Source organism: Macrobrachium nipponense, chromosome 1 (genome assembly GCF_015104395.2).
Source record: "Macrobrachium nipponense isolate FS-2020 chromosome 1, ASM1510439v2, whole genome shotgun sequence".
In the NCBI taxonomy this organism is placed as follows: domain Eukaryota; kingdom Metazoa; phylum Arthropoda; class Malacostraca; order Decapoda; family Palaemonidae; genus Macrobrachium; species Macrobrachium nipponense.
Window position 1 is genome coordinate 136,247 of NC_087200.1, and position 11,084 is coordinate 147,330.

The 11,084-nt window shown below is 40.6% G+C and overlaps 1 protein-coding gene across 6 annotated transcripts in view; it reads right to left on the minus strand.

Moving 5' to 3' along the window:
* The window catches only part of LOC135219088 (tetratricopeptide repeat protein 23-like), a 224,105-nt gene that overhangs the window by 46,132 nt on the left and 166,889 nt on the right, over positions 1 to 11,084 (minus strand). For all 6 annotated transcript variants that reach the window (XM_064255519.1, XM_064255516.1, XM_064255515.1 and 3 more), the window contains exon 9: positions 91 to 274. In XM_064255519.1, coding sequence (XP_064111589.1) covers positions 91 to 274 — 184 coding nt within the window. The remainder of the gene's footprint in view (positions 1 to 90; positions 275 to 11,084) is intronic.

The window sequence follows — 11,084 nt, forward strand, 5'->3', positions numbered from 1 at the left end:
ATACCATTTACTAAAAGGTAAAGTACCCTATACTAGTGGTCATGAGTACTATAAGAAAAATTAAAAATAAAGATAAAGAGACATTCCCACCTGAATAGTGAGGTTATAGATTGCTACAGTCTTTGGACTCTGTTCACCATGAATTCTAGCATAAAGAATACCAAGTTTATGCAGCTCTCTTAGAGCTTCTTGTGTCTCTATCCTACGTAGGCGTAAACGATGTTCAACCAAAAGTCCTCTAGCTTCACATTCTGCAGTGCTGCCTGGGCGATTACTGTGAAAAGAATATACATTAATTGTAGCATAACAATAAAAGCTCAACAGTACTGGCAATTAGTACATTTATACTACTAAAAGACAATCATAATAATTTAGTACTAGTAAGAGTGACCAAACTAAGCAATATTTTTTTTAAACTGGGGGGCGAGGTTATCGCTAACACTAAACAATATAATTTTCACACCTTTTCAAGAAAACAATCTTACTCGGCACTAAATATACAAATATTGTAAAATTTCCTACATATTAAAGCAAAATATAATATACTAAAGATTAAATTTGTTTTAGAAAACCAGCTTCTGTAATAAATTTAAACTTTGCCAAAGTTATAACTAATACAAATTCTCTCTGAGAAACTTGGCAAGGATATACCTGCCATTCCCACTTCACGCCATGGAAGAGAATTAGTCTCTCAGATCCATGAGATTAGGACTTTATCAACAACTGCCTAATAGTGAAGAGAATCAAGCCATCATTAAAAAAAGTTAGTGACAACAAGGATGAGTAGCATGTGTCTAAACTGCAGAGGATGTAGAGCTATTGCAAACACCTGAACAAAAAGGTATATGTACAGGACGGTGCATAACTTTTGGTCTCTTTCATATTATTTCAGTCAGCTAAGTTCCACTGTTGTTGTCAGTTTGATTTAATGACTTTCTAATAATTCCTATAATTTCTCCACATACGACTGAGTATATCCCTGGAAATAGTTCACACATCATGAACTTAGCAAGTTTATCTGCCTCCTCATTCCTACATTATTATGCCCTCATTGTGGTGGTGCACAGCAAAAAGAAAACTTGCGTACCTCAAATCTGGAAGATGTAAAACCAATGTAAAATTGCTTATATTAACGACTAGAAGAATTAAAAATATCAAATGCTTGTAGTATAAAGTTGGTATCAACAAAAGCTATTTTTTTCTGTTGCAGCTAAATACCACAGAGCTATGCTATAAATTTGAGACCACTATAGGAAGTGCAACATTACAATTGAAATCTGTTACAGTAATTTCCATATCCAATGTCATTACTGGATTTGGAGCAATCCATGATAGAGAAGCATTAGTCATCGTGATTTGAAATATGCTTAAATATGTACACCATACTTATTCCGTTATCATATTCTTTTCTATTCTGATAGTGTAACTGCAGAAAAACATTTCAGACAACTTCCAAAAAGAATTTGTATAAATGTTATAGTATAAGGGGCCACTACATTTCTTGTCAAATTAAAATTATACTTTAAAAGCTGTTCTACTCTACATACAAAAGTTTTGGGGTACTTTGGGTGGGGTACCTTGAGTGAGTCTCATAAAATCAAGAGAGCAGAACAGAATATAGGATTTAGGCCAAAGTCTAAGCACTGGGACCTATGAGGTCATTCAGTACTGAATCGGAAACTGAGAGCTAAAAGGTTTGAAAGGTGTAATAGGAGGAAACCCTTGCAGTTGTGCTATGAATCAACTGTTAGAGGGAGGGGGAGAGTAAGAGGGAAGAAAGAAAATATGAATAAAGGTACAGTAAAAGGAATGAAAAGGGCTGCAGCTATGGGTCGAAGGGATGCTACAAAGGAACTTAAGTAATACCTACAGAGCACTGTATGAGGTGCACTGACAGCACTGCCATCCCACAGGACATAAAATCAAAAGGAAGATTTTTTGGGGGGCAATTTAAAAAACAGTAAATTGTGAAGTCTGTAATCTATAAGTAACTACTGACTTTGCTCTATGTGTGAAGGTCTAGAAGTGATTCCCATGCATCTACTGAAAGGCTTGGGATCAGAGGATTTGAAAACACCTGTGAATACTGATGCCAGCATGGTATATGTACAGGACGGTGCATAACTTTTGGATGGGTTTGCTGAAGAACATATTTAATGTCCGCACAAAGCTTCCTTTCTTCTCAATGATGACACTGGTGACTTGCAGTCACATCTTAATTTTGTGAAACATATGCAAAATATTCAGCTAAGTCACTACTCACCTCTGCAATATTGGTAACAAGCTGGTTGTGGATATTGAAACTGGGAGGGCTTGTTGTAAATCATATAGCTACTTTCCTCAATTTCCTCCACACTGCAGATACTGAGGTTCTACAGTTTATGGTTTATGACTGACAATCAACACTTCTTTATTTGTATGGCAAAACTAAGCTTTAGACAATTTTCTGTAACATCTACTGTACTATACAATTTTAATTTTACTAGAATCTTTCTTGTTACTCAGTACAAGACCTATTGTTACAAGATGGTACCTGCTACAATAAATATGAATGTTCATAATACAAGTAAGTTTTATTCAATACTCACCAAGTAATTATTAAGCTGCAGAATCCCTAATACGGCAGACAAAATTAAAACTATCACGGTGGCACTGCCATCGCCAGTGTAAGTGACAGGTAACTGCCCACTTCCAGTTGATAGGTATGATGACACTGCACCCCTCAATTCGGATTTCGGCCGCTAACTCCACTTGTGGGGAGGAGGGAGGGCTCCAACTAAATAATTGCTTGGTAAGTATTGAATAAAACTTGCTTTTATTATTAAAATTAATTTTTATTCAAGGGTCTTACCAGGCAATTATTAAGCTGATTACACATTGAAGGGGAGGGGGAAGTGGAGATACAACCTGATAATAAAAATGAATTCTCAAAAGGACCCCTACAGGATAATGAGTGATTTGGAAAAGGCTTCGATAAGTGGACTAATGAGTGTTTTTTTACAAACTGACTACATTGGTTGTTTTTCGCACTTCTGCCAGGCACTCTATAGAAAGATTGTGAGCATTGATTTCAAAAATAGATACCACAATGAAAGCGGATTTAGTTTAAAGATACGATGTGTTTCAGCCCAGGCTTTCCTTCCGTGTCATGATGTTACAGGCTTTGAAGAACTACAGAAGATGAAGATATTCCTGAGGAATTTCCTTCCTATTTTGAATTAACATACTTGGTATTATGAGAGGAAGAAGTAACAATAGGAGAAGGTCAATGCCGTTATTTCCAATTCCGATTAAAGAGTAGAGCTTTGCTTGCTACGTATTTAGATACTACCAACAACAGCATTGAAGGACTCAACAACTCTCTCTCTCTCTCTCTCTCTCTCTCTCTCTCTCTCCTCTCCTCCTTCCGTCTCTCTCTCTCATCTCTACCCCATCTCTCCTAACTCTCTCCCTATCAAATCTCTCTCTCTTTTTTTTTTTTTAATATTGCGCATTCTCATCAAATAAGATCTAGAAATGTACTACATTTTTGAAGAAGAGGGAAATTTTAGTGCAAACAAGAATACTACAATTTGAACGAGGAGATGAGATACGTAATCCAAAGAAGTACAAAAATATAAATGATAAACTGAGGAGAGTTGTTGAGGTATATAACACACATCACATTTCTTCGATCTGTTGCTTATAATCTCCATTCAATTTGAATAAAATGAATGTGTTCTTATTTGTAAAATATCCATTTTGTTTCATTATATTATACTAATGACATTTTTGTTTACAGTCAATAAAACCTCGTGCATTTTATTTTTTATCTAAGAAATGTCGATGAATAAAACTATTCGTTTTAAATCTCAAGGCTTCCATTTAATAAAATCCCATTCCGTTTTGTAATTTATTCTAAAGCACCATCAGGGTTTCATCACTTAGATTGGGCTTCAAATAATAAAATAAGAACTTGTGAAAAGTGAAATGGTAGTTTTAGTCCAAATGAGCATTATACGAAAAGAGGATCGCTTTTTCTTTTCAGATTGAAATTGTCTTCATGTAGGTTAAATTTTAAGGGCTCAATCTTTTAATTTGTTTGCCAATGGCAATATTCCTCACTGGTAATTTTCTCCATGGCAATTTTCCCACTGGCCATTTTCCGTTTGGCAAACTTCTGGCAGGAAATTTTCCAACTGGGAATTTTCCTAGACCCTCCTACAGAGGCCACAACCTGTAGGTTTTTACGCCCACGACAAGATCTCCGGCTGGAGGATGTTAGTGGATACCACTAACATCCTCCATTGGGGGGGATCACAGCCGCACCCACGATGCAACTGCTGCCCTGATGGCCAAGAACGGAACCCCCATCCGCTCCTAAGGCACGAGATCCCGCAGGATAGCCATCCTGGGATGGACCTACGTGTGGCCTTTTATTGTCACTGACGTCAAGGCCCCCTTCCTCAGTGCAGACTTCTTGGCACAACCTGGGCTCCTGGTTGACGTGGCCCGCAAACACCTCCTCGATACAGAGACCTCTTCGTCCTTCCCCCTCACTGCAGGCCCAGGCATTCCTACCATCTGCTCTGTAGCACCTGGCACCCCCCTTCAGGAGTTCCCGTGTTCAAGCCAGAACTTTGTCTGGTTGCCTGAACCCCAGCCAAGCATGGCATCTACCATCACATTATGATCACTGGCCCACCCACACACGCAAAGTTCCGCAGGCTACCGCCGAACTGCCTCCAGGACGCCAAAAGGGCCTTCACAGAAATGGAGCAGATGGGCGTATGCAGAAAGGCATCCAGCCCATGGGCATCACCCCTCCACATGGTCAAGAAGGCGGAAAGAACCTGGAGGCCTTGTGGGGATTACCGTCTGCTGAATTTAGTGACAACTCCTGATCATTGCCCACTGTCGACCATGCAGGACCTGATGGGAGCCCTTCATGGGGCAAAATTATTTACAAAAATGGACCTTCTCAAATCATATTTTCAAGTACTGGTCCACCCCGACGACGTCCCTAAGACAGCCATCATCACACTGTTCAGGTCCTACATCTACTCCACTTTCAGCCTGAGGAACACCGGAGCCACCTTCCAGCACCTGATGGACAGCATTCTAGGAGACCTGCCCTTCTGCTTTTGCTGCGTGGACGACATTTTCCTTTTTTCCAGATAACTGCAAGAACACCTGTGACACAGCCAAGCCATTTTGCAGCGCCTTCAGGAGAATGGATTGGTTGTCCAGTTCAACAAGTGTAACTTCGACACTGAGAAGGTGGATTTCCTATGGCACGAGATTTCCACAGAAGGCGCCCCTCCCATGACGTCAAAGGTAGCCGCAGAAGAAAAGTTCCCGACGCCAACAACGATCAAGGCCCTGCAGGAGTTCATCAGGATGGTGAACTATTACCTTCAATTCACACCTGACATCGCCCGCACCATGTCCCCCGGATGGAGGTCCTGAAGGGGAAACCAAAGAAGCTGGTGTGGGAGACAGCACAGCAACAAGCCTTCCTGCAGACTAAGATGTCTCTCACCTGGGCGACCACCCTGGCCCACCTAAACCTCACAGCGCCCCTACAGCTCACCATCGATGCTAGCAATGTCACCTGCAGAGCAGTCCTGAAGCAGGTGATTCACAGAGTTCCTCAACCACTCGCCTTCTTCAGCAGGAAATTACAGACTGCCGAGACCCACTACAGCACTTTCGACAGCAAGCTACTAGTGGTCTACTAGGCCATTCGGCACTTCCGCTACCTGCTGGAGGGGAACCCTTTTACCATCAGAATGGACTACCAGCCACTGGTTCACGCCTTTACCAGAGCAGGAGAGAAATGGTCTGCCAGACAGCAGTGAGACTTCACAGCCCTTGCGGAGTTCGGCTGCACCATTCGCTGCGTCCCTGGCAGGAGAAACCCCGTGGCCTGCACCCTTTCCTGAGTTGAAATCAGCTCCATCCACCTCGGGATCAACTACGAAGACTTAGTCTGTGAACAAGCAGCCAACCCAGAGTTGCCAGCCTACGGGACCACAATCACCTCCCTCAAGTGGGAAAACGTGCCATTCGGCCCATCAGCAACAACTCTCCTCTATGATGTCAGCACTGGATGCCCTTGCTCGCTGGTCCCAGCATCCCGAAGAAAGAAGGTTTTCAAAATCATCCACGGGCTCTCGCATCCTTCGGGCCGAATGACAACTCGGCTTCTGACGGAGAAATTCGTGTGGCATGGCATCCGAAAAGACTTGGAAATGGGCCAGACATTGCATCCCATGCCAGACTAGCAAGATCGGCAGGCACACCAAGTCAGGAATCGGCAGTTTTCCCCAGCCCAAGCGGAGATTCAGCCATATCCCTGTGGTTGTCATAGGGCCTCTTCCTTCGCCAGGAGGTCACAGATATCTCCTCTCAGTCGTTGATCAGTCCACCAGATGGCCTGAAGCAATACTAATGATGGAGGCCACCACCAGCGCCTGTGCGGAAGCCCTTCTCTCCAGCTGGACCAGCCGTTTCGGAGTGCCTGACGATATCACGACGGACCGCCTTTCTGTCTGATCTGTGAGCCGCCTTGGCTTACCTGATAGGGACTTCACACGACAGAGTCACCGCCTACAACCCCACAGGTTCCATTGCTCACTCAAGGCCTCCCTGATGGCGTGCTGCTCTGGCGACAACTGGAAGACACAGGTACCTTGGGTCCTCCATGGCCTCCACACTGTCCCAAGGGCCAACGGCGAAGCATCACCTGCGGAGAAAGTCTACGGGGAAACCTTGGCAGTCCCAGGTGAATTCTTCCCAACATCGACCGACGTTGAGGACATCTTGATCGCCAGGCTGCGAGAATGTGCTGGGAAATTCACCCCCTGCCTCAAGACTTTCTCCGACACGACACACACCAGGTGCCCCTGACAAGACTATACCGCATTCCTTTCTGCATCATCCGCCACTCGGAAATGGCCTACCTCCTGCGTATCAATGGCCGCGAGGATTGGGTCTCTATTGACTGGTTGAAACCAGCCTTCCTGACGGAGGAGGACAAAACTGAAGATGAACCTGGCAGCTGGCCCAGAATGCCACCACAGAACCTGTTTTCCTCCAAAGCCCCCAAACTATACCAATGACGCCATGGCCCTCCTAGGACAGAAGTTGAATCCCCCAGGACTCATTCCAGGGGCGGAATCCTGCCGCCAGGCCCTCTGGAGGACACGAAGAACAAGAACCCCCTGAAATAGCTGGCATCATGGACTCAGGGGCACCTCAGCCCTCCGATACACTACGACGTTTAATATTTGGCCTTCCAAATCCTGTTTTATCATCCAATGTTCACTGCCATAACTATTGTCTGGAGAGGGGGGGGGAGTATTTGTAAGGACAATGCCTTTTTCCTAAATTTATGTATATAGTTTCCCTGCCCGCATTGTACCTTACATCATATGATTAATAAGCACTTTTCAGCCTTGCTGCCGACATATTTATATATATATATATATATATATATATATATATATATATATTATATATATATATATATATATATATATTAATCCATTATGTAAATAATATTTATGTAAATTAGCATGTCAAGAAACACAAATCTAGGTCAGATCATGTCATTTCTGTGTCAGTGTCAGTTGCACACTACATATCCTATTTATAACCTGAGTTTACTTGTATAAAGTCAGTATGGTTTCTAGCTGCCTCTTTGTCGTATCCTCATAAGGCCAAGAGGCCAAAAGGCCACACTAGCGACTCAAACCAGGTGAAGAACTGCTGGAGTCCAACAATTACTCTGCACTGAAGGATATGCCTTTCCAATGGCATTCGGTCGAAACCTAAGTCGACAACTCATGAATGATAGAGGAAGCTACTGCCCATGGTCAAGCCCCATCAGTGCCTGTTGGACCTCAGTATGTCTTCTCCCCAAGGCTGGGGAGCGGGACAGTGACCTTCATTTAGGAGAACTGTGGGATGGGCAGCCACCCACTCAGTTTGCACTGCACTATCACTAATCACTTTCATTGCAATCTTGGATTTCTCCAAAAACGATCTCATAGAAGAGCCTAATTCCATCACAGTATTAGCTAAAAACTCAAACTTCCTCTCGAATCTAGATTCGAGACTGGCAATGGTATCAGTTAAAGTAACATGGGAAGCTGGCATAGGAGTAGGAAGTAAAGAAGTTGGAGGACTAAGAATAGGAGAAAAATTCCTAGAGGCAGGAGAAAAAAGAGTAGAGGCTTCCACCATCACAGGAGAAGGCAAAGGAGCTAAACTAGCCTTACTTTCAGCTCTAGGAGCTGCCTTCCTCTTCCTATCTTTAGCAACTTTATCAGCAAGAGAAATGCAATGTTTCCATTTCTCCTTATCCCATTTCTGACACTCAGAACATGGTAAATCTCTGTTACATTCCTGACCCCGACATTTAGTGCATCTAGAGTGAGAATCATAAATTTCCTTAACTGTCTAGTTTTACACCCATCGGCAGAAAACCTAACCCCAGATGACCTAGAACCAGCTGAACAAGAATCTGACATTTGAAAATATTGGCAGCAAAAACTAATCAAAGAGCAAAGCTAACTGAATAAAACAAAGCCACAATGAAACAGTATATCATTTAATCACTGGAAAGTGAAAAAACCATCCAAGGACGACGAAGAAGGTCTGCAAATCCACCGATGTTACCCGGAAGCCGGCAGAATCGAATTGAGGGGTGCGGTGTCATCATAACTATCAACTGGAAGTGGACGGTTACCTCTATTACTTACACTGTGATGGCAGCACCATCGTGAAAGTTTGAATTTTGGTCCACTGCAGTAGAGATCCTACAGCTAAATAATTGCTTGGTAAGACCCTTGACTAAAACAAATTATTTTTAATTATATGAATTCCAGTTGTATATAATACTACATTAAGTAGTTCATCATTTACAGTTTGAAATTCTCCTGCCTATGCCTCTTCTTTAGTCAACTCTTCAAATTTCTACTGTCTGCTTTTTCAAGAGGCCATCTTGGTGTTCTTTACAGATATTACCACCACTGACCAAGGTCAGTAACTATAAGTGCACGGGTGGATAAAATATGCAATCTATGTATAAATACTTTATGAATTAAACGGTTAAATGGTTCGAGTATGCGACATTATAGCTAGGTCCAAAAGAGCTAGGCCCAAAAGAGCTAGTACAATTGAGCTAGTGCGACAAAATGGCTAGTTCCATAATAGCTAGTACCAAAATCGCTAATGTAACAAAATAGCTAGTTATACATTTGAGCTGGTACAAAAAGAGCTGTTAACCAAAATAACTAGTTTCAAGAAAATGGAGTGTTATTTCTACTTCATTTTTTCTTTTAATCTTTTTCTTATCTATGGAGAAAAAAGTTAGTAGTATTCCACCTTCATCATGGAAGTTATAAAGTCCCAGAAAGGAAAAGATTTACTTAGCTACGATGGATATTTGTACCGAAAAAATACAACGAACAAAACCAGCCAGAACTGGAGATGTGTAATGAAGGATTGTAGAGGAACATTGAAAACTGCGCCGAACTACCAAGAAAAGTGTGAAGTAAAAATTGGACAAGAACATAATCATGCCCCAGATCCCACGAGGCAAAGTGTTAGAATTGCTTTAGGGAAAATGAATGAGCAAGCTTCAAATTGTAGTGCACCACCACGAAGAGTTATTGCTGCTGTAGTACAAGAGCTGGATGACGAAGCAATGGCTAATGTCCCTAAAAAAGAGGGCTCCAAAAACGTATTCATCGTAGACGTAAGGTTGAAGGCCATTTTCCTGAACCTTTATCATTTAACGAATTGATAATTCCAGTAGAATTTAAAACTTTTACTATAAACGGAAATACAGAACCCTTCTTACTGAGTGATGTAACAAGCGATTCAAAACGAATAATCATATTTGCAAGCCAGCATATGCTCGATCAACTTGCTAATTCAAAAATATGGATGTGTGATGGCACTTTCAAAGTCGTTCCTAGAATATTTTATCAATTATATACGATCCATGTTGTTAGAGAAAACTTTCTTTTTCCCTGTGTTTATGTTATGATGCCTGATAAGGCTCAGTCAACGTATGAACGAGTATTTCAGATTTTGAAAGACAAACGCCCAGACTGTGACCCTGAAAACGTAACCTTAGATTTAGAAAAGTCTGCTATCAATGCTTTCATGACAGTGTATCCTGATGCAAACATAAATGGATGTTTCTTTCATCTATCACAGTCAATATGGAGAAAAATACAAATCACGGGATTATCAAATAGCTATATATCTGATGCCAACTGCCGTCTTTATTGCAAAATGCTGGCTGCTTTGGCTTTTCTAAATCCAGATGAAGTGACAGATGCATTCGAAGAGCTAAATGAAGACCTCGAACGTCTACAATTGGATGAAGAAATGCAAATATTATATGACTATTTCGAAGACACATACATTGGTAGACGACAGAGAAGAGGAAGAAGAATACCCTTATTTCCCATCGAATTATGGAACGTCCGGGAAAGAACACAAAACGACAGAACAAGGACAAATAACAAGTTAGAGGGAGGCATCGTGCTATTCAGGGAATGTATGACACTGCTCATCCAACCGTATGGCGCTTTTTTCAAGGAATTAAAAAAGAAGAAGCACTTCAGAGAAGCAATCTAATTGCGTATATCAGTGGGCAGCAATTACCTGTCAAAAGAAAGACTAAGGAAATTAATTTATAATTTTTTATTTATTTTTATTTATTTATTTTTGATTTATTTTAATTGATTTTTTATTTAATTATTTTTTTTTATTATTTATATATTCATTTCTATTTATTTACTTATTTATCTTTTCATTTATTATTTGACTGTTTTTATTTATTTATTTTTTATTTCTTTTATTTATTCATTTATTCTTATTCATTTTTAATTATTATTTATTTATTTTTTATTTATTTATTTATCCTTTTATTCATTTTTTATATATTTTTATTTATTATTTTATTATTATTTTTATCTATTTTTATTTATTTATTTATATTTTTAAGTTATTAATTTTTAAAATTTATTTTTTATTCTTTATTTTTTTATTTTATTTTATATTTCATTGATTCAATTATTTGG